The sequence below is a fragment of the Scatophagus argus genome, chromosome 12 (genome assembly GCF_020382885.2).
Source record: "Scatophagus argus isolate fScaArg1 chromosome 12, fScaArg1.pri, whole genome shotgun sequence".
Classification (NCBI taxonomy): domain Eukaryota; kingdom Metazoa; phylum Chordata; class Actinopteri; family Scatophagidae; genus Scatophagus; species Scatophagus argus.
In genome coordinates, this window is record NC_058504.1 from 1,189,536 (window position 1) to 1,211,495 (window position 21,960).

Consider the following 21,960-nt stretch of genomic DNA (forward strand, 5'->3'; position numbering starts at 1 on the left):
GACACCCGTCGCTTTGCATAAAAGTCCCTTCATTATCCCGCCCCCATCATTTCCCTCACATGACAGCGAGGGTTTTCTTTAACAGCCGCCATCATGTCTGTCTTCGCGTTTACTCACGACACTGAATTACAAAGTGCTCCACACACAGCTCCATAAAGCAGCGTTAATGTGGGCAGGGGGACAGACGCTGGAAGTAATTATCGACTTTTCAGATCTTCATTCTCATCGATTACTTAATTGATGAATTTAGAAACATCTTATTAAGTGATTCATTCAATTTGCATCTAAATTATCTAACCATCTACCTTCCTTATCCTCTGTAGGCATTTCAGGCTTCAGGTGAGTTCAGCTGATTTCACAGGACACTTTCAGGACTTCGAAGTCAATTCAATGTGGATCTTGGGAAGAGCAGTTTGACAAACTTTGCAGAGCTTTCCATGTGATAAAAGTGGCAAATCTGATTCGACTGGGCAACTTCAGATTTGGTTACGCAGAGAGAAACTTGGAGCTAAAATATGCAGGCTGAATTGTTGTTGAAGGGTTTTAATATCAGGCTTTTGATCTTTTTCCCAGCTTTAATTTCTTCTTCTTCTTCTTCTTCTTCTTCTTTGTGTTGCCTTTTCTTTAATTGTGCTTATGGTCAGGGTTCTCTCCAAAGAGCGCTTTGGATCTCCAGAGCCCGTCCTGATAACATAAAGGTCAAATATAAAACACTAAATGAAATAAAAATAATTCCCCTCCCTCTCTTCCTGCTTCCTGTAAATCTCCATATCTAATGAGCATGGAGGTGACTCTAACGACCTGGCTATGGCGAGCGCCATCCAATTAGAGCGTCCGAGGAGGATGAGCGTTCGCTCTGTGTCCTCCGTCTGAACATCTGGTTTGAATCTCTGTGTGTCTGCTGTAATGTTGACTGTGCTGACGAGTCCATTAGGAGCACCGCGTGTGTGTTTGAGCTGATACAGGAAATGACACGGCAGCAGCAGGTACACGGGCGCTCCCGGAGCACGCGTCCAAACCGATCAGATATAACCTGAACTAACCGTGAATGCCGGCAGATTCGTGTTCAGGGACTCGATCAGCTGCTGATGAGAACTTCCAACATGGCTGCCAGAGGGCGAGCTGTTCACACCGCATGAGGGGAGAGACGTCAGCGTCGGGCTGGGAGACTCCAGTAGGTTCAGCAGGTGTTTGAAACGCAGACTGTGGTTGAATTCTGTCCTGACACATCAGGATCATTTGAGTCTTTAATCTTGTAGAAGCTTTAAAGCCAGTTTCATGGAACTTTTAATGAAATAAAATGTGATTTGAGGAGGTTATGCCGAAACAGCAAATAGCAGCTTCATTTGAGATTCACAGGCACAGAGAGCTGAAGATGTTTCACAAGAAACAGAAATATATTTTGCTGGTTTTTCTTTAAACCCCTCAGGTTTATTGTCGGGCCCCTCAATTGCTCACAGCAGTCATGATAACAAGATGATGTTTAGCGTGTAAGATGTCCGTAACGTTCACTTAGTTTTGTGTGTCGGCGTTAAGAAGTGTTAGCAAGTATCTCAAAAATGAAAACGTTGAGCTGATGATGCAACATTCTTTGCTTTTATGTGTAAAGATCATTTAACCCTGCAGTTTGTGACGTGTGTCTCCCCCTGCTGGCGCTGACAGTAATTGCACAAACTCGTTGATGCCGCCCCCCATCCCGTAAGCCCACTCTGTCGCTGCTGTCGCTGCTTTGCTGGCTGACGTGAGCGAGTTGGAACGTTGCCACAGACACAGTAAAAACCCCGCTGGGTCTTTTGAGCTGCCTGGGTTTGCATTTTTAGCTTATTTTGTCCATCAGTGGAGGGAAATGTTGGCGGGACACAGCTGAGCTTCCGTAACACAAACAGGATGTGGAAAGACGCAGTAAACCTGCAGACTTTGGTCGTGTTAAGACGAGTCTCTTCCGTGAGTCTTGCTTACACACACGCAGAAGTGTGATGCGGCCGACAGCTCTTCACTGTGAGTTACTGCTCACACACACGCAGACAAGACAAAACAAAATGTCGAAATGCATCTGCACCTTCCCTCACCCTCTGCTGGTCCAAACTTTCTGCTTGGTTTGAGCCCGGAGTGCGTCGTATCTCCCTCCACCGAAGGAATCGTCTGCCACATTGCATTCTGGGTGTAATATGCCCCGGGGCAGTATTAGATTCAGCCGGCATCGGCCTTGTTTGTTCACTTTACCCAGTCGAGTACACAGCGCGTACACGGTGTACAGTGCAGCTCCTCATCCACTTAGCACTCAGCAGATAAGAGCTTTCTTTATCCTGCTTATCTTGCAGAAGATAAAATACACTCGCAGGCCAAGTGGAAATGAGACGTGGCAACAAAGCGCATCTTTAAACGAGGAGGTGTTTCTTCATTTCCAATAATGATGGCCTATATAGAGCATGAAATTCTCCCAACTCAGTGTGAGAGGAAACCGTGTGTGTGTGTGTGTGTGTGTTTGTGTGTGTGTGTGTGTGTGTGTGTGAGAAAGAGAGGTACAGCAGCGTCATTGCAGCCTAAAAGCATCCAGTCCCAATAAGTTAGCACATCTAAATGAGCGAAGGGAAGGTTACGCAGGGACAAACCTGAATCCCATTTTCTGCATCACTTCACCTGCTCAGAGAGCTGTGTGTGTGGGTGTGAGTGTGTGTGTGTGTGTGAGTGTGTGTGTGGCGGGAAGAGTGGCTGACGTTCACCAGGTCAAATGTTTGACCAGGAGAGCGTGGACGGGCACCCAAACCACCAGCTGACCTCTGAGAGTCACATGTAGTGGAGTCTGTTTGCTCGTCTTGCTGCCGGTGCTTGAGATCCGCCTGCAGACGACGTTCCAATCTGACCGCCGCTGGAAACTTTACACGCCAAAGCACGAGTTGAGGAGTCCTGACGGGGTATGAAATCAGAATGTGTTCATGCTGAAAAGCACGTGTAAGACCTCTGGTCTGAGATGTTTGCTGGTGAACAACGAGGTGATCGCGTGCGCACTGCGGCGCCACCTGCTGGCTCATGTGGCTGCACATCCCTGAGCTCGTGTGGCGTGGCGATCCGTGACACGTGTGTCACAGTCGGGATGAAGACGACTGAGGACATCACTGGAAGCACCGCGTACTCACACTCACTGTTCCGTTTCCTGTTCTGTGTCTCAGTCAAACATTTGCCGTCCTCGCCGCTGCACTCGAACGCCTCGTGTTCCTCCTGCTTCTTGTCAGTTTCGTTTTTTCTGAGTGTCTTTGTGACGGAGCGACTGGCAGGTTTGTATTTATTGACAGAAGATTCCTGCAGCCTCCGCCTCCTTTTATTCTCTCCTCTCTTTCATCTTCTTCTTCTCCTCTTTGCTGTCGTGGATGTGACAGAAGGCTGTGAAGCTCCGTGACAGCGTTTTATTTCCTCTTCTCCCTCGTTTTTAATTTATTTTTTTTGACTTGTCTTGTTTGTGGCTGCTGGTAAAGACGACGCCTCGCACCGAACGTCTACTTTTCTTCACTGATTCCCGAAGAGAGCGATTAAAGGACCATACCACTTTATTTTCTAACAAATCACACACACTTTACATCACAGCTGAACACTTTCCCAAGCTGTTTGGGGTGTCAGAGTCTGTGTTTACTCAGATGAGAGTCTTTCAGTCACATCCATGCTGATGAAGATCTTTCAGACGCTTCACAGTCCATTTATTAAAGCGTTAAATCATTAAATACATTAATGCATGTAAATTGCATGAGTTGAAGTGTGAAGAAGCTCATTTTCACAGCAGCGCCTGCTTCAGAAGTGACACTAAAGTCAGGAATTAACTTTAAAATTCATCAAGCGGAGAGAAAGATGTTGATAAACACGACTGCGGTCTCAGCCTGGTGGTTTTAATCCAGAGATTAGACACGTCCCCCTGGGAAGTCAATTTAAACATTTGAACATATTTATTGCCACATACAGAATGTCTCTGTGCACTTTGTCATTCTCTTAAATTAACTTTATCAGAAGCTTCCGTTCTGACACGTGACAAGAGACAGGACTTTCTCATCTGCATCAGACAGGAACCTGACAAGGAGCTGACAGGAAGTGTGGGGACTCCAGCTGGTCTTGACGTGTGGACACTCTGAACACAGTGGATTTTAACTTTTACCCTCAGGGAGACGACTGAGGGCAAAAAGAAATTTCTGTCCGAAGGTCTGAGGTGTTGTAAAGTAAATGAAAGTAGGACAGACTAAAAGGACACTCATCACCAAACATTTCTTTATTTCTTCTAAATAATAACAACAATGGACCAACGTGTTGATTCGGTCCTGGCAGATAAGTTCAGGGCTGAAGTTGTAATGAGGAGTCCTGTTAGTGTCCACAAACCCACATTTTCCCACACTGAGCACTGACAGTGGAGTGGACGTCTCGGCTGATGATAAGCTCATGTGCACTCAAAGCGAAAAGTCCTGCGCTGAGGACTCTTCTGCCCTGTGTCTCGCCTCTCAGGCTGCCCCGCCTCATGCAGTATTCAGCCTGAAAGGAACACCTGCAGACTGCAGTCAGGCCTGAAAGATCGTCCATGTGTTTAATATTAATCATTTAATCTACATTTTAATTTGCTGTTCATCCCACAAAGATGCTCGAACTGAACACCATTAAGAAGTAAGGCAGGAAAGCCGAGTCCTTCATTTTTAAAAATAAATTAATATGTGATCTTCTTAGCTTGTGTGATGACCAGGACAACAATCAGCTGTCTGACACTAACAGGTCTGTAGGAAACCATAAGATCAGGCTTCATGAGGTGTGTGTGTGTGTGTGTGTGTGTGTTTTAAGGTGTGCCACAGACATATGGTCTATACTACAACACACACACACATGAAGGTAAGATGTGGCTTCATGTGTGCCCTCTGACCCCTCTGCAGAGTGTAAACAGACTATAAATAGAAAAGTGTGTGTGTGTGTGTGTGTGTGTGTTATCAGGGCGACCAGCACTGTAGCACTGATCTATCCCATAACTCACTGGTGCTCCTGCTGCCTATTGATCTGGCAACCCTCCCTACACACACACACACACACACACACACACGCACACACACACACAGCAACTCATCGCCTGCCAACTGGTTCACAGAAATGCCGTCCGTACAGATGGACCAAAGTGATGAAGAAAGAGAGAGAAATAAAGTCGACCCATCAGCAGCAACAACACCATCCAGACTCCTCCTCCTCCTCCTGCTCCTCCTTTTCCTCCTCCTCTTCCTCCTCCTCCTCGTCCTGCACCTCCTTTTCCTCCTCCTGCTGTTTTTGTCTCTCCTCTTACTTTTCCTGACTTTAATGTCTGAAACCATCACTCGTCACAGTTTGTCATTCTGATCTGCTGTCAGTACACAGTACACAGTACACAGTACGCAGTAGGCAGCATGCAGTACCCAGTACACAGGGTGTGCTGGTCTGTGCAGACCGTAGCAGTGAGTCCTTCCAACACCTGCTGAATCCTGCTGCTGTGTTCGTCCACCATTACAGGGAGCAGCAATGCTAAGCTAACATTAGCTGTCTCTCTCTTTCATGGCTTCAGTTGTGGTGATGCTAAATCACCCGCCTGTAGAAACTGTGCGCAGCCTTGTGATTTGGATCAGATATTTTCAGCCGCATGTTAGCTTTGTGGTGTGAGTACAAGCGCAGTGACACAGAAAGAAAATAGTCCCTCCCTGAAACTGCTCACGACAAGCTCTGTGGATGATCTGGAGTAACCGGGTGTTGATTTCTGGAAGGAGACGCTGCTGCTGAGTTTTTCACATGCATTTTGTCGGCTCTTTGATCACCACAAGCGAACTGCCATCTGGTTCCATTATGTTGGAGAGGAGGCAGGCACCTCAGCGGCCTCCTAAACTCAGCTCTGTTTGACTCGAGTGAATAAAGCGCAGATACAGACCTGTCAGGTGAGCTCTCACACAGCAGGTGTCAGTCACTTTGTCCTGTGAGATCCTTCACACACAGCTGGAGTTCAGGTTTGGCTCCAGGCGCTGGCTGACCTTTGACCCCACTCACAGTGAGACTCAGAGTGTGTGTGTGGGCTGTAGCCTGAAGCAGGGAGTCATAATCACCTCTCTAGAGTCTCTATTTGTCTCTCGTTCCTTTTGGTCCTTCCTTCCTCTCATCGCTCCTTCCATCCTTATTTCCTTCATCTTTCACTGCTTTATCTCTTCAGGCCTTTCTGTCACTCCGCCCCTCGACGTTTCATCATTTCCTGTCTTGTTCTTCAACTCGGTGAGACTAGAAGCTCCTGCAGGTGTAGGAGTCGTGTTGGAGTAAAACCCTGAGAACATCAACAAGCTTTAGCCCAACTCCTCTTAGTGTACACTGAACTTTAAATATCGGACGTTTTGCTGAAGACGGTCGATGGATGTTTGTCAGAGAACAGACGTGATGGCTGGACAGGTGAAAGATGCAGCTCAGGGACAGCTGAATTGAATTTATTTCTTTTCTTTTTGTTTATATTTGTTGATATTGTTAAGCTGAATGAGTGGGTTGACACTGAATTTATTTGACAGTGTTTTGCATATTCTTCATACTGCGGTCCAGTCCTCCATGGTTGGAGGGTCCTGGGCTTTGCTGTCAGCCCAAAGTATTTTAAAAATAGATTTATAATGTGGCAAAGAGCCATCGTCCAAATGTATCTCTCGAGTTTCCTGGCCCTGACCTGCTTTTTATAAATTTCAATTATGGAGGCACAAAATCAATCAAAGATTACAAAGATTATGTCCTTCCAGCAGCCTCCAGTCGATGGTTGGAGTCTGGCTTTGTCATCTCAGTTCTCTCTCCCACCTTCTTTTCACATGCACAGTCAGACAGTTGCTGAATTCTTCCTTTATTTTATCAATAATTTTATCAATCGTTAACATGTGCCGACATTCCACGCGTTCTTCATCCTGTTCAGACTTTTGCTCGACTGAATTTCCTCACACGTCCGTGACCGTTTGATTTTTGTTTTCCATCCCATGAAGATTTGATTCGATTCGGCCTTCGTGCTGTTTGTGACGGACCGAGTGCTTTTTTCCCCCAGACTTTACCTGGAATATGTGCCTTTCCTCCAGCAGTCTGCACACTCGCTCATAAAGGATGAGTAAACTTTGATCTCAGCAGGTCTGGTCCCTCTTCCTCCCCGCCGGCTGTAGATGCTGCAGAGAGGAAGAACAAAGAGTGACGGGACACCAGGGCCCAGAGAGGAAGAGACAGGCTGGGAGAAAGTTTGAGAAGGATGGAGAAAAGAAGTGAGCAAGAAACATGGAAGACCAAGACATAAAACACTGCAGATGAAAAAGTGAAGGAAGGTTTGTGGAAACAAAGTAGAAAACAGAAATTAGCAGATAAAAGAAGGTTAGAATCAAGGATAGAAATAAAGAAGGATGCAGGATCCTGGTTGTCATTTTGCTCTGCAGTTCCTCTACAGTTCTGCAGTTGTTTGGAGGTTAAATTGAAAATGCTTTTTAGTATTTTTCTCTCTCATCTTCTGCTATTTAATGAGTAACTGCGTCAAAGAGAGAAGTCAGAGTGGAGCTGACTGTCAGGCGGTTTTAATTCAGGGGAAACATGATGGCTTTTATTGTTGACTTCAGTTGTCAAGGCTGCACCAGTCTGACCCTGAACGGAAAACAGGAACGTTTGGAGTTTAGTTTTTGTGGCTGTGATGCGGTTTAAGATCCACACATGACTTTTTCCAGTTCTGTGCATTTATTTCTTACTTTTATGTTGTGCTTTAAGTCTTGCTTCTGTATTTGGCTACAGAGGCTGTTGTGCCATCTGTTCTAAATGGTGTTGGATAAACTTTCCCTCCTTCTGTATTATGCAGCTGCAGTGTGGCTGCTTCTCCCAGCAGCTGCAGCTGCACTGAACCAGTTTTTCCACATGAAGTTGAGTTGCTGAAGCAGTTTTCCTCCAGAGAGCAGCAGCTCCAGCCTCGATGCACAGTGACGGACTGCACTTCTGTTTGATGGCTTTTAAAGTTCCAGCAGGGGAGGAAAAGAAAATGTCTGTCACACTTTATTTCCTGCATTAAAAAAGAAAGAAAAAAATCCTTGCTGCAAACTTCATCTCAGTGTAGAAAATGACACAAAGTCTGACGGGGGAAGTTTATCTGCAGCTTTCCTGATGTTCTTTTTACTTCTCAGTCAAATTATCTCTGCGCACAGTTCGGCTGCCTTTGCAAGACGATTTGAGAGTCCTTAGAGCTTGTTTCTCTCTCAGCGCGGGGAACAGGAAAATATCACGGCTGAAATAAGGATGTGTTCTGATGTAAATCTCTGGCGTCGCCTGAATTTATGGGAAAACATAAAAAAGGAGGGTAGTTATAATTTATTATGTTCCTCGTTTTGCTCGAGTGTGTGTGTGAACCTCCTCTTCGTGTGTTCCACTTTTTCTTTTCATGCTTTGTCTAATATTTGTCAAAGTGTAGAATATGGACACAGATATCGCTATAAAAGAAGAGCTCATCTAATTTTAAGATGCTTGAAGGACAGAAAAGAGATTAAAAAATTATTCTCCTCCTTCATTTTTTGCATGCCTAAATGTAGTTTTTGTCCTCAGTTTCTTCCATTAAATTTCACAAAAGTATCAGAACTCGCTGCTCAACTTTTTGCACGTTTAACATCAAAACAATGCTGGCATTTCTTGTAATAAACACGTCTAAATTTCCCCTGAGGTTTGGCTAACATGATTTCATCCTGAGCACAACAAAACGTTGCCTGCGCAGCTTGTCATTGTGCTGCAGCTCCTCAACACGCCTGTCACATGTCGTTTTCTGCGGCCGCTCACACGTGTCGGCATCAATCTGTGTGCAGCGTCGCCGCGCCGTGCGGGGAGGAATATGAGAAGGCATCAGTCAGCCGCAGGTAGACCTTTACTGTCGGATCAGACAGGAAGTGGCTGACAGTCGTCACGGTGAACACACAGGAACATGAAGAGCTGCTGCTGACAGACAGAAACCGAGAAGAGTCGACTCGTCACACTGCAGTCCAACATGTTAACTGGATGAAAAATCTTTTTGGACTAAGTTTGTTTGAAAGGCCCCGATGACACAGGTTCAGTCTCTGTATGGCAGCCAGGTTAGGACATGTGCTTGTAGCCTGCCAGTCGGACTGAACTGGCATTTCCTGTTAGCTGTTAGCCGCGCCGCCTGCTGGGTGTTGATTTATTTCTTTCAGTAAGCTTAAAACCTGCAGGTTCGTCGTCCTGCTTCGCGTTTTCGTGTTTGTTTATGGTTTACATGCTGTCACGTTAAGATGATGTCATAATTAAACCTCACGCTAACATGCTAACATGCTAACAGGGAGACACTGATTGGCTGATAATGTTTGTAGTCGGGGCATGTTTACAGTACTACATGTAGTGCATATTGTACTACTACTGTATACAGCGCTTCTAGCACATATAGATCTTCAAGCACATGTAATACTCGGATACATCACTGATGTTTATCTATGCAGTACATTTACATGAAACTGATGTGGTGAAACTGCATGAGTTTCATCACCTTGTTTGTGTAGTACATGTAGTACATGTATCTGACATGTAGATGGTATTATCACACTAAGTGCATGAACTGTATGTAGAATATGTTGGTACTACCTGAACTTACACTACATGTTCTTATTTGTACCTCTTACAGTAGTTATACCACACATGCCCTGGCTGGTTTAACACATGTAGTACATCAGTTTACTGCTTTCAGTACCTATCCAACAATATGTATTTTATGTTGTGCATCCCCTTTCATCCCCTGGAACACACAGTTTGCAGTATTTGCTTCATGTATTTACTTGTGAAGAAGCATTTGATTTGTTTGAATGTAAATTTGAATGAACTGGTTTTAATTTAGTTTAAGGTGTGTTTCTTTTCTATTAAACAGAAACATAAGCAGCTCACAGAGCCATCAGTCACACACACACACACACACACACACACACATTTCTACGTCTCATTAATATGCCCCCCCCCCCACACCTCCTCCATATGATTCCCACATGCATCCTGGGAGATGGCAGCAGCAGCTACAGCCACGGGCTGCCATGCTGCAAATTTATTCACTTTTGTAGGATAATTGAATTTTTCCTTCATAGTAGGCCGATTCCACAGGGCTGAGAGTATGAGTGTGTGTGTGTGTGTGCGTGTGCTCTTTTTTTTCTGCTGCACTATTAATAATTGACTGGTTGGCGTTTCTTTCGCTGTTCAGATTCATTTCACCTCGACGCTAATTCTGTCCCCTTTCAGATGTGATCTGCAGGTTCCTCAGATTTTTCTTATCTTCCGGTCGGTTGAAGTTATTTACAGTCGGATGCTTCTGTTGCGGGGGTGGGTGGGGGGGTCACTGAGTTTGGTTTACTGTCTCCGCTTCCTGTCTGATGTGCGAGTGTGAGTTAACTTCAAGAGGCAGGCGTAAACAGCAACACTTTAAACCTACAACGTTAGTGATTATTTGATGCATGGAAAACAGCAGTGACAGGTCTGGAAGTCCGGTGTGACAGCCGGAGTCACGTCTCTCCGTCTCCGCGGGGACATTAAAGCTCAAAATCCGTTTCCTTTTAAACAAGCCTGATTAGTCTCGTTTTTGCTATCAGATGTTTTGCAGCTTCATGAAGCTCTGACAGTGATATTGTAATGTATTGATATGATGAAGTGGTATTGTTTTAAAGCTACAGTTTTATGTTTTGAAAGCGAGATATTAAAATGAGATTTATTGTCTCGTCATTGTGTGATTTTTGCGTTTTGTACAGCTAGATGTCCTGTGCATAAGATCACCAGTCGTGATGTTCAGGTCAGTCCTAAAGCTGTTAACAGAAACTAATTATTCCCACTGTAAGTTTCAAAGTGTTGCTCAAGTGTTTGACTGTGCAGAAGGGGGCCATTCAAAAACTCTTCCGACCTCAGACCGTTTGCAGTGCGAGCCGAGCCGCAGCAGAGTAGATGTAGCGTGCAGCTGAATCTGCCAACAAGAGTCTTCGTACGTGAACACAAACGTGCCTGGAAGTGAGAGTGTGACACAATCATCGGCCGGCGAGCTGCTCGTTCATCTCACGATAAACGAGACAAATAAAACCTCTTAACCAATTGGAGCTCGGCACCCTGCAGCGGCTGCTTCACACTACGGCCGCCTTCAGCATTCACTCACCAAAGCGAGACTTAGTTTGTGAAAAAATGAATTTAAAAAGATGCAGATGTGCTGCGGCTGCCAGCTTCGAGCCCAGCCAGAGTTTGAGTATTGAGGTCAGTTTGTGCATTCAAAGCAAACCACATTCCTCAGCGTCCTTAATGAGTGCTCTCTCTCTCACACACACACACACACATCACGGTGCAATGGTCAAATATTTATGGCCAGGAGAAGCTGCTGTGTTATTGTACTTGATATAGCTTCAGGCGGTTTCCATTGCACTCGCTTTGGTTCCGTCTCAGCCGCTGCTCTCAAATACAAAACGCTACAAATGAAAACTTTGGTTGGTTCTCTGACGCTGCAGCGTCTGATCTGGGAGGTTCAGTCAAAACGTTTCCACAAAGCTGTCCACGTGAGGAGCTGCGCGCGAGTTAATCGATCACAGATTAATCACCGGCTGACCTGTTGGATGGGTGCAGCGCAGGAAACAGATGCGGCGGTCAGGACGGCGGCGGCGATGGCAGCGCCATGCTGATGAAATGACGCCTGCAGCAGTTACAGCAATGATGACACACTCGGTTTTAAAAGCTATGAAGATCTTAAAGTTTCCAAAAAGTAAACCAAATATGTGAAGCCGTGGAAAAGTGAACGCTCCCTCCCTCCTCTGAGGTCAGATTAAACCTCACAGGTCACCACCAACGCCGTCGGCGTGTCGCGTCACTCTCGTCTCCTCGCCTCGACTGCTGTGTCCTTTGGTTGGTTGAGCATCGGGAGGTTTTAAAGCAGGAAGTGGATTTCTAAAGGAAACGGAGGGGAGGATGGGGTGGGGGACCGATTTTAAAAACGTCAGTCAGTACATCGATGTCACTGGCAGGAGGACGCCGTCGCCGTTAAATTAACGAGAATAAAAGAGAGAAAACCCATCAGAGCAAAAAATCTGAAACAAAGTAGACTCTCTCATTTCTCCTTCGCAGCCTGTTTGGTTTTTGTTCTGCTTTCAGAAAAAGTCGAAGGATGAATTAAGAAGAAGGAGGGGGAGGGACGAGTTCTGAGTTCTGAAATCATCAAATGTTAATGTTTGAACGAAAAGAAACACAAATGATTTTCATCTTCATCGCTTTTTCGGGCTAATTAGTAAACGAACGGATGACGTTTAAAGATCTATAATTCTGTTTTCTGTCTTTCCTTTCGTCTTTGAGATAAATCTGTGTCTCCTTTTCCTTCATTTGCTGCCAAACCCGCCTTTTCCCGTTTTCTCTCCCTCCACTTTCATCCTCCCCCTCACCTCCCTCCCCCCCTTCGCCCTCTTTCCTGGCTCTGTGTCGATTAATTAATTGCCGGCTAATTTAATTTCTCAAAAAGTAATAACTTGTTTAAGCATGAATAAAGACTGACAAGGCAAAGTTCTAATCTGCCCAAAGTTTAATTAGAGCCGGCAAGGTTTGCACACAGAGCCAGACTGGGGGGTCAGAACGAGGCAGCGGGAGACGCGACAAAGAAAAGAGGGACAGAAACCAGAGACAGACCGAGGCGATGATGCGAGGTCCACAGCAGGAGTCAGGTCACGGTTAGCTTAGCTTAGCATAAAGACTGGAAACAGCAAACACGCGTCCACCACAACTACTTCAAAATAAAACTCATCAGGAATCGTTTTGTTTCTGTGATGAGGCCAAAACCACAAAAGCACCAGGAGGAGGACTGAAGGCAGTCGGTCTCATGTAGGCTGGAAACTGGACTGCTCCTCTGAGACTGTAGAACAAACAAAGACGTGGGGGATGATGAGTGTCCTCTCTGCCCCCACAGACCTGACACAACGAAAGAAAGGAAAGCAGATTCTGTGTCGTTACACTTTTATTAGATTAACTGCTACAGGCCCCATCACATTTCAAAGTCAGGTTTGGTGGAAAAACCGCCATAGGAACACAGAGTGCATCACACACACTGACGAACCAGCATCACACCAAACCTGTGATGGTGTGTGTGTGTGTGTGTGCGCATTACTGAGGTGAGGATTTGTATTGAGCTGGTGTGTGAGCATGAATACAGATTGAGGTTTACAGCCGTGTGTTTTCATCAGTGCTCGGTGAAAACAGCGACACTGTTGTTATTTCAGAGCAAACTGTAAATCAGAGTCGGAAGTCAGGATGCTGTGCTGGGAAGGCGGGTCGCACCTCAGCGTTCAGGTTTTGTTCACGAGCGACAGCCGGGAAGAGCATGAAGTGAGACTTGAAGTGTGCAGCACATCACCCAGACAGGAGGAGTCGCTGAAACAGCTGTTCTAATGCAGCATCGAGAGGCAACACGCCTGAAACGAGACACAAAGATGCCATCGGACACCTCAGTGTTGCCTGTGTGTGCGATTACCCAGAAGACAACAGGAGCAGATGTCCTGATGAAAGAGATGACGGCACAATCTGAAACCAGGAAGACCAGGACTGTCCAAAATCAAGTCCTTCTTACTGTGTAACAGGGTCTGGCTGAATACTGGATTCTGATTGGCTGCAGGGTGTCCATTAATTCCTGATACTGGACTCCTGAGCTGACGCCTCAGCTTCATTGTCTGACGTAGCCGACAAAGATGACGCTGAAACACGAACTTAAACGTTGTCAGGACTGATTGTGGTTTTGGCTTCCAGGGAACTGAGTCAGTGACGGGTGTCTAACTAACGTGTCCTTGTGTGTGTGTGTGTGTGTGTGTGTGTGTTGTCGGCGTCCCTCCTGATTGCAGCGGGGGAGGCGGCAGCACGTCGTTTGCTTTCTGCTGGACGTCTTTGAGTCTTCTCAGCAGTTGCACCTCCTCTCACTCCTCTATTGTTTCTATAAGATAAATTGGAGCCATTGTCATTGGAAGGCATTATAATTGAAGGTTTTCCTGCTGCAGCTTCAGCTTCAGCACACACACAAAACCCAGCTTCAAAGTAATTAAACACATTAACACTTCAAGCAGAAGCAGAAAAAAAGAGAAGCTCTCTTTTGTGTACATTCGCTTCCATTTATCAGCCAGGACTGAGCAGCGAGAGTGGAAGCACGAGGATTTAGCATATCTCTGCGACTAAAGTGATGGAGCGGAATAGCAGAGGAAGAAGAGGAGGAGGAGGAGGGGAAGAAAGGGAGCCAATCCGCCTGGGCTCTTTACTCTAGTCGACAGCGTAAAATGTCAGATACTCATCTGGAAATTATTTTCATTTCATACCACTGACATCTTCCCAAGCAGGGACTCTGAAATCTAATTAGTTTGACCGGAAAATGGTGACCAAGGTAGCGGAGTGTATTATGCAGAGAGAGAGGCCGTCAGGGCGGGCGAGGGTCCCCGGGGTTAACTGGAACTCAAGAGTGCAGATAAGGACTACAGGGGGAAAAACTCAGGAGGGTTACTCCATTTTAAATAGCCTTGACTAACAGAGGCAACCTTGAAATCAGCGTTACGGCGCTCTGACGGCTGCCGCCGAGCCTCGCCGAGGGTGCTGCAGAGAGTGCAGGACAGATAGCGTTTCCTCCTCCAGGGGTCACCGCACAACTTTTCAGAACTTCCCTTAAGTACTGATGAGAAACCTGAAATCACCGACGCTTCCATCGCATGAGTCTCGGGTGTTAAGAGAACATTCGCCGTTTAAGGCCTTCGAGTCAGTTTTGTGTTTGAGCTGCATCAACATATGACTGCAGTTATTGTTTCCTAATCACTGAATTAAAGCAAACAGAAAGTGGCTTCTAGATAGACAAAATAATTCTAAAAATAATAAACTATCAGTATTTCAGCAACTGCTGAGGATCAACTATGAGCTGCGTTAGCCTCAATGCTAAAATGCTGTACTGCTGTATTCGAGTCTTTGTACATAAATGTCACCACTGCCGTCAGTTAAAAGGTGTGTCAGTACTTGGCTCAGCTTGTAACCCTCTGCTATGATAAGATGTAGTTTTTGGTCCTGCCGTTATGTTCGTCTTTGCTGTTTGTTTGTCGTGCTGTCAGGAGTCTGGCTTCGTCATGCAAGTTTCACGTAGACAGACAGACAGACGGACATCGGGATCCAACAAGGGGCCAAACAGTAAAGGGAAAAGAGGAACAAGATGTGGTTAGATGTGTGCGATGCCGTTTTTGTGCCACGACCAGCTTGTGACTCAGCAGTGGTAGCCGAAGTAAAGAAACCAGACCGTTTACACCAGCACGGAAACACGGCGAGACGCCGAAGGAGAACACTTTGAAGTGCTGTGATGATGTTTTTGTGCCTCAGTCACTAACGAGAGTCAGCAGCAGCAAACAGTGCTTCATCAGCAGCTCTTCACCTCCTCTGATGATCCGGGCTGGAGGCGAGCGAGTGGCGGCCACGGCGGCATATGCAGCAGAGGAAGGCCTTATTAGCCCAAGCTGTTACTGATCTTCACGTCTTAGCCACAACCCAACCCCACCGCCCAGACTCTTCCTCCCGTCATGCTCGCCAATTAGCTCCGTCTCAAACTGCAGCCAATTAATTCTTGTGATTAATTAGGACAAACACGACCCCCATCAGCCCAGCATCAAGTCCTGTGATCATCGCTACACGTCGGCGTGCTGAGGGCCTGAACACGGGGTCACAGTCCGATTGACCCCTGTTCTCTGGTATTTTTTGTTAATTATTGTTGTATATTGAGCCATACAGTAGCTACTAGCACAGCCGGTTTGTGTGCAGACATTGATGTAAATTACAGAAAAACTAATGACATGCTTGTACATAAACACTGTGTACGTTCACCTCAGCTGGAGGGAGAACCAGACCTTTATTTGAATCAGGATTATATCAGCTTCTGATTGGTCCTGGTTTCATTTACTTTGCTTAACATTTTCTCCATGTTCGCTCCTCTTCCTGCAATCATACAACCTACGAGCTTTAAAGAGTTTTAACTCTTCCTTCTAATGGCTCCAACTGCGTTTAGTCCTCAAACATTTTATTATATCTGCACTTACATTTGATATTACAGCGTGTTTTGTTTCAACAAAAACTCCAGCACCTTTTCTTTGGTCCGCGTTAAGCTGCTGTCAGTGATACCACACTTCCTGCTCTAGTGTGCACACGCTTTTCACATTAAAAGACATCTTTCCTGCCATGCTTTTACTGTGCAGCATCTCTTTAGCAGGTCTTGTATTCAGTGTTGCTGCACTACTTGCAGGCGTTGCACATTAAAAATATGGTTATACATATATATAATATATGGTTCCATCGTGCAGTCTTAGTGTGACACACGAACGGCTTTGATTTGAGATGAGGCGTAAAGCAGGCGGGTTGGAACCAGAGCAACGGTTTGATCACATCATGTCACCAGACGAGCGACCGAACAGAAGGTTAGCTTCCTGTTTGTACTCGTAAACATCACCTGTTCAAAGATGGCTCCCCTGAGGAAGACGCTCCACTCTGACAAGTGCCAGAGAGCTCGTCTAAGTGGCAAACAAACAGGGGGGAGAGTCTTCAGGAGGAGCATCTGCAGCTGAACTCAGGAGGCCGAGCACAAAGATATTCAGGAGGCACAAAGTAAGACGACACATTTTCATGTTTGGGGTGATTTTTTTCAGCCCTTTAAAGTAAATTCCTTTCTGATTGAGCCAGTTTTCATGTGATTGAGGTGGTCGCGGAAGGTCGTTGTTTTCAGGCTGAACTCCAAACATCTGATGAACATGCTCAGTCTGAACCCCTCATTCATCCCACTGTGTGTGTGTGTGTGTGTGTGTGTGTGTGTGTGTGTGTGTGTGTGTGCAGGTTTATGATGCTGGAATACCAGCTGCTCCCAACAAACACAAAACCAGCTGTTGGGGATTGAACCAGCAACCTTTCATTTGCTTTTTACTGCACAACTTTAACGCCTAAATGTCTTCACGTCAGCTGATATCCTGCTTTAGTCCAACATTTTATTTTAACTAAGCACAAACCAAGCCTGATTGTCTCGGGTCATCTGCAGACTGTGAACATCGACAGGCTGACCAGACACGCTGACATCCTGTCTGTGTAGTTCACTCAGACTGAGGCCTCATTCAGACCAGATCAGGAGTTCGGTATTCTCGTTCATTCTGGGTGTTGGTGCTGCACTCGAGCTGTAGTGCTGTGGGCTGCAAGGTTTCCAAAAATATTTCTGCAACAGACTCAACTTGAACTCGTGTCGCGCTGCGCTGGCCATCCTGTAACCTGGTGACTGGGACCATAACGACTGGGTCAACAGTTCAAGTGTCGTCTGAGTACTGCATTAAACTCACAGTCAGTGATGGTGACTTTGAGTGAGAGGAAGACAGCAGTCATCAATCATCAGCAGTTAAGACTTAGTAAAAATGAGTCAGTAACAAGGATTCCCAGCACTGCCCAAATAGTTGCCAAATGTTCCCAGTTTGTTCCACACTGAACGGAAACAGCAGTGATGCTGAAGCTAACAGTTTGACACCAAGAGGAGCCTTTGGAGAACAGAGAAACTGCTGTCAGTATCTGCTCGGTCACAGAGCTGACGGCCAACCGCAGCAAGACGACCTTCAGCTGAAGCTCAGTGCTGGTGGCCAGTTTTGTTGAAATCTGATTTAAAAAAAAAAAAAGGCTCCAGTAACATTTATAGACATGAAGTCGGGGTTCAGAGGTCCGAGATGTTGTTTAACAAAGTCTGCCCACAGGCTGCAGTCCGGCTGAACTTGACCGCCGAGTCCTTTTCTTTCTGCTGTTGTTCTGTTGTTGAGTTCAGAGTTTGTTGAGCCGTGCAGCTCTGAGGGCGCCGGCGCTCTGTAAGCCTCCTGCTGACACCACGTTCACGGGCAAAGCGCTTATTAAACAGCTGCTCTGAACTCGCCGGCCGCTCGCACATGACTGAACATTTTTGCAAGCACCTTGCTTTTGCATGGGAAGTGCTTAAAAACCTAAAATCCACGGCAGCGGCGGGCGTGAGAACGTGGCGGTGGGGTGGGTGGCTGCTCAGCACTCCCCAGGATTAGAATGTGCACATCAAGCCGCAAACGGACAGAAAAGCCGACTGTAGCTCCTTTTGCAAAAAGGAGGCAATGAATTTAAATTATGCATGAAGCAGAGGGCATTTTGGGAAATAAGCGCCATTCCCCCGGAGAACCGGCACCCCCTCCAGTATCAAAGAATGATCTAATGTCACGCACAGAAGAAAGGTTACTTTCTGCATACGCATTGATATTTCTGCTTCCATCTCTGACCTTTTTCCATTCTAAGCTGTGATTTTTTAAATGCGAGCTCAGCCTCGCGTCCGTCCGTCTGTCTGTTTCTGTCTGCCTCAGGATTAAAGTTCAAGAAAAAACGAGAAACTATATAAAAACCGAGAGGGGAGAAACCACAATAGATGAATTAATTTATTAACCATCTCATGTATCTTACAATCTCCTGTCATGTCATTTCTTGTAGGTGAAGAAGAAAAAGCAGCTACAGCCTTGTTATTTTTGCCTTAATTGGCTGTTTGTGCAGCGTAATTAACGTTTTAACGTTGTTTTTTTTCCTCCCCTAAACCAGCTGATCCTGTTTCACGCTCAGCACCCGCCGTTTGATATGCGGTTTCCCGTCTTTCAGCAACAAATTAAGCGACGTTCCTGGCACTTTGTGAACTATTAGTGACTTTAAAAATACACACTGAGCTTTAATTAATTCCTTCAAATGGAGGGCTGTGTGTGTGGATAAAGGGATAATGACGTCTCCTGACGGCCCTGCCAGCCTCCACTCAGCTGAACTGTGACACTGCGCTCTCAGGTTTGCTGGTTTCAGGGCACGAAGGCAACATCTCCATCTGAGACTGGAGACATTAATCTGTCCTTGTCAGATACATCTCTGTTTACAGTCAGTCTTAACTCTGATTGTGTCAAAGGAAACTGCGCTGAGCACAAGCAGCCATGCATACACAAGAAAAGCCATGAAAATAAACAATAAAAAAGGGTCGAAAGGAAAAAACAGACAAAAGACTCGTAGACACTTAAGTCACACACAGACCTGAAACATCAGCCTGAGAAGGGAATTTCTATCATAACTGTCCAACTACCATAATCCGTCTTTCCTTTCTCCACCCATCTGAAACAAACTGCTTCCAATCCACCAAAGGGTCCCAGCACCTGTCTGTCCAGGCTGCAGTCCAGACCTGGTCCAAGTTCAGTATCACTTTGCCAATTCAAAAATAATAAACCGTGGAATCAGCGACAGAAGCAGTCGCTGCTGAAGGGAGTTTAGCAGCTGTGTGTCACATTTAGCAGCTAAAGAGATCAAAAACAGAGCAGAAAGAGAGCCAGAAGGAAGACAAACACGCCCACCGTAGGATCGTGTTGCTCGTTTTTCATTCATGAGTGAAGAGAAAAATCTCTTGTGAAAAATGTCCAGTACACGTCATTAGTTTCTCCTCACGTTTCAGCTCAAGGTTCAGCTTCAGGACAATAGCCAGACTCTTGTGATTTTCACATGTGACATATTCCTGAGGGCAGGCAGCTCACTGCTAACACGTTAGCCGCTTCAGCTTTATTTGTATGTCAGTGTCGGGTCTTGACTTAACTCCCTGACTGGACTCTGCACCTCATGTCCATCTCTGATCCCTTCATCCTCCGTCGCTGATTTCAGGTCGCTCATCCTCTCTTTCTCGTTCTCGTTGCAGACCTCAGGCCTCTTCCCGACGTGGCGATGACCGGTAACTGCACCCACGAGTGCACCGAGTTTGGACACTCCGACTCCTGCTGGATGCCCGGCCAGCCTTCCCCCAACCGCAGGGTGTCCAAAAACGCCCCCAAGCTCTCCACCTTTGTGCCTTACCAGGAGATGGACGGGCAGGAGCAGTTGATGGCCAACGGCAGCCCCAAGCCCCTGACGACGGAGGAGCGCGGGACAGGAAGCGGTGGTGGCAGCAGTTCCAAAGTGGCTAACATGCGGTTCATGACGCCCTACAGCAGTGCCTACCCTGTGGGTGGAGACACGTCTGGTAAAGACTGTGGGCTGGAGGAGATCCCACTGAGCCAGGCGGTGGAGTACCACTCAGCCACCACCCCGACCGGCCAGACCTCCAAGAGGGAGATCTACCTGTGAGGCCGCAGCCCTCCTCCTTAAATCCCCCCAACCGCCTTCCCTACACTCCTCGTCGTGCCCCGTCGTTGCTCGCCACCTCGTGTCCCGCCCCCTCACTGCTGCCCCCTGTGCCTATTACTCGCTGTGCCGCAGTTCCTACTCCCCTTGTTCCTTTTTATAACAGCTACAAGGCTTTAGACCCCCGCCCACCTCGCCCACTGCCACCGCCACCACTACCCCCCTCTAGAAACCAATCAAATGTAAGATAGAATTAAAATCAATTGAAGAAAACATGCGGCTTCTGCTGCTGCGGATGGAATGTAAACTACACCACACTGTTGTGATAATTTAATGGGAAACTATTTAGCTACTTGAGTTGGATTTTTGTGTGTTGCTTTAAGCTACGTTGTTGTGTTGGAACAGAAAAAGAAAAAACACCTTCGGGGGGAGAAGGAAACGTACATCTTGTAAATCCTACTTAAGTATACTGTGTAATGCTATCTATCCTCGATTCTTTTGATTTGGATTTGTTTCGTTTTCTTTTAGTTTTTGATGTTTTTCTGTCGACTTCAAAGCCTCCGGGAAATACATTTTTCAGGCGAGTCGCATCGAGTGAACCGGGCTCGTTTTCGTCAGGAACAGCTTGATGCTGATGCAAGACGTTCGCAGAAACGCAGCTGTTGTTGAGAACTTCTTCAGGTCTTTTTTCAGTGTACAGAGCTGTAAATACGACAAACAGTGGCAGAGGAAACTGCTGTGGCTGTCAGTGTGGACCCGTGGCTGTCGTGCTGTCTGGAGATCCTCATGCAACGTCAGACTGATGGACTGAAAAACTTCGCATGTACAGAAACACGACGCCACGGCCGTTCGCAGTCACGCCGCAGGAACCTGAACTCTTGAGCATCACCGACGGTGCCGAGTTACAAACACAAGACTTTTTTGTCTGTCCTCTATAACTCAACATCACAACTGAATTTTGGGTTCATAAGGGGACAAAATCGTTTGAGGTGCACCGAGACCAGTTTATTCAGAACCAAACGAGTTGTAAGTGCTTCAGTGGATCAGCCAAAGCTGAACATCAAGAACCTGTCATGTTATTGATGCTCTTGTCAGTAGTATACCATGTAATAACAAATTAATATGAATGACATGCTCCTTTTCCAACATTAGAATCACTTCCACCAGGGAAATTATTTTCTCATACAGATGTGTGGGAAGTTCAGGAAAACTGTGATATTTTTCTCCAATTTTTGGACATTTCAAAGACTAAGAAGAAAAGAATAAGAAAATAATTGACAGCCCAAGTTTATTACGTGCAACAATGCAAACGTTTTCTTCAGATGAAAATGTAAAGTCTGTCCTGAATGTGAAGTCAAAGGGGGCTCATCGTCCGGGGAGCAGGAATGTGATCAGTCAACGACAAGGCGAGCTGTCAGACACATTTTGATGACAGCACAAAGGAAAGATCGTACAGACCGTATGAGTATTCATAAATCATTTCTTCAAAATCCATGCTTTCATTTAGGAGATTCTGCAGCTTGCTGAGGATCATAAGTGAAGTTCGGAAAGTGAGAAGAAAGTTCATTAGGCTTCATCCTCTGGGGAACATGAATGCGTAAATGTTGGCCCTGTGCGTGTCTGCAAACCTGACATTATGTTGAAACTTACAGTTAAATTTTCAATTTTAACTTGTGACAACGTTGATTAGGCGTAGGCACAAAAACACTTGGTTAGGGTTGGGAGGAGATTATGGTTTGTCTCAAAATCTCTGGTTCTGTCATCACAAACAGAGATGAGGCACCAAAAGATGGATTCAAAATGTCCCAGCTGCTGCTAAAAACAGCT

The 21,960-nt window shown here is 46.1% G+C and overlaps 1 protein-coding gene across 4 annotated transcripts in view; it reads left to right on the forward strand.

The window, feature by feature from the left end:
* pcdh1b (protocadherin 1b) overlaps positions 1–21,539 on the forward strand; it is a 138,306-nt gene extending 116,767 nt beyond the window's left edge. For 2 of the 4 annotated variants that reach the window (XM_046406734.1, XM_046406735.1), the window contains exon 5: positions 19,712–21,539. In XM_046406734.1, the coding sequence (XP_046262690.1) occupies positions 19,712–20,136 (425 nt within the window). In that variant the 3' untranslated portion in view covers positions 20,137–21,539. The remainder of the gene's footprint in view (positions 1–19,711) is intronic. The other 2 variants (XM_046406736.1, XM_046406738.1) reach the window with 2 other exon arrangements.
* Positions 21,540–21,960: the final 421 nt, after the last annotated feature.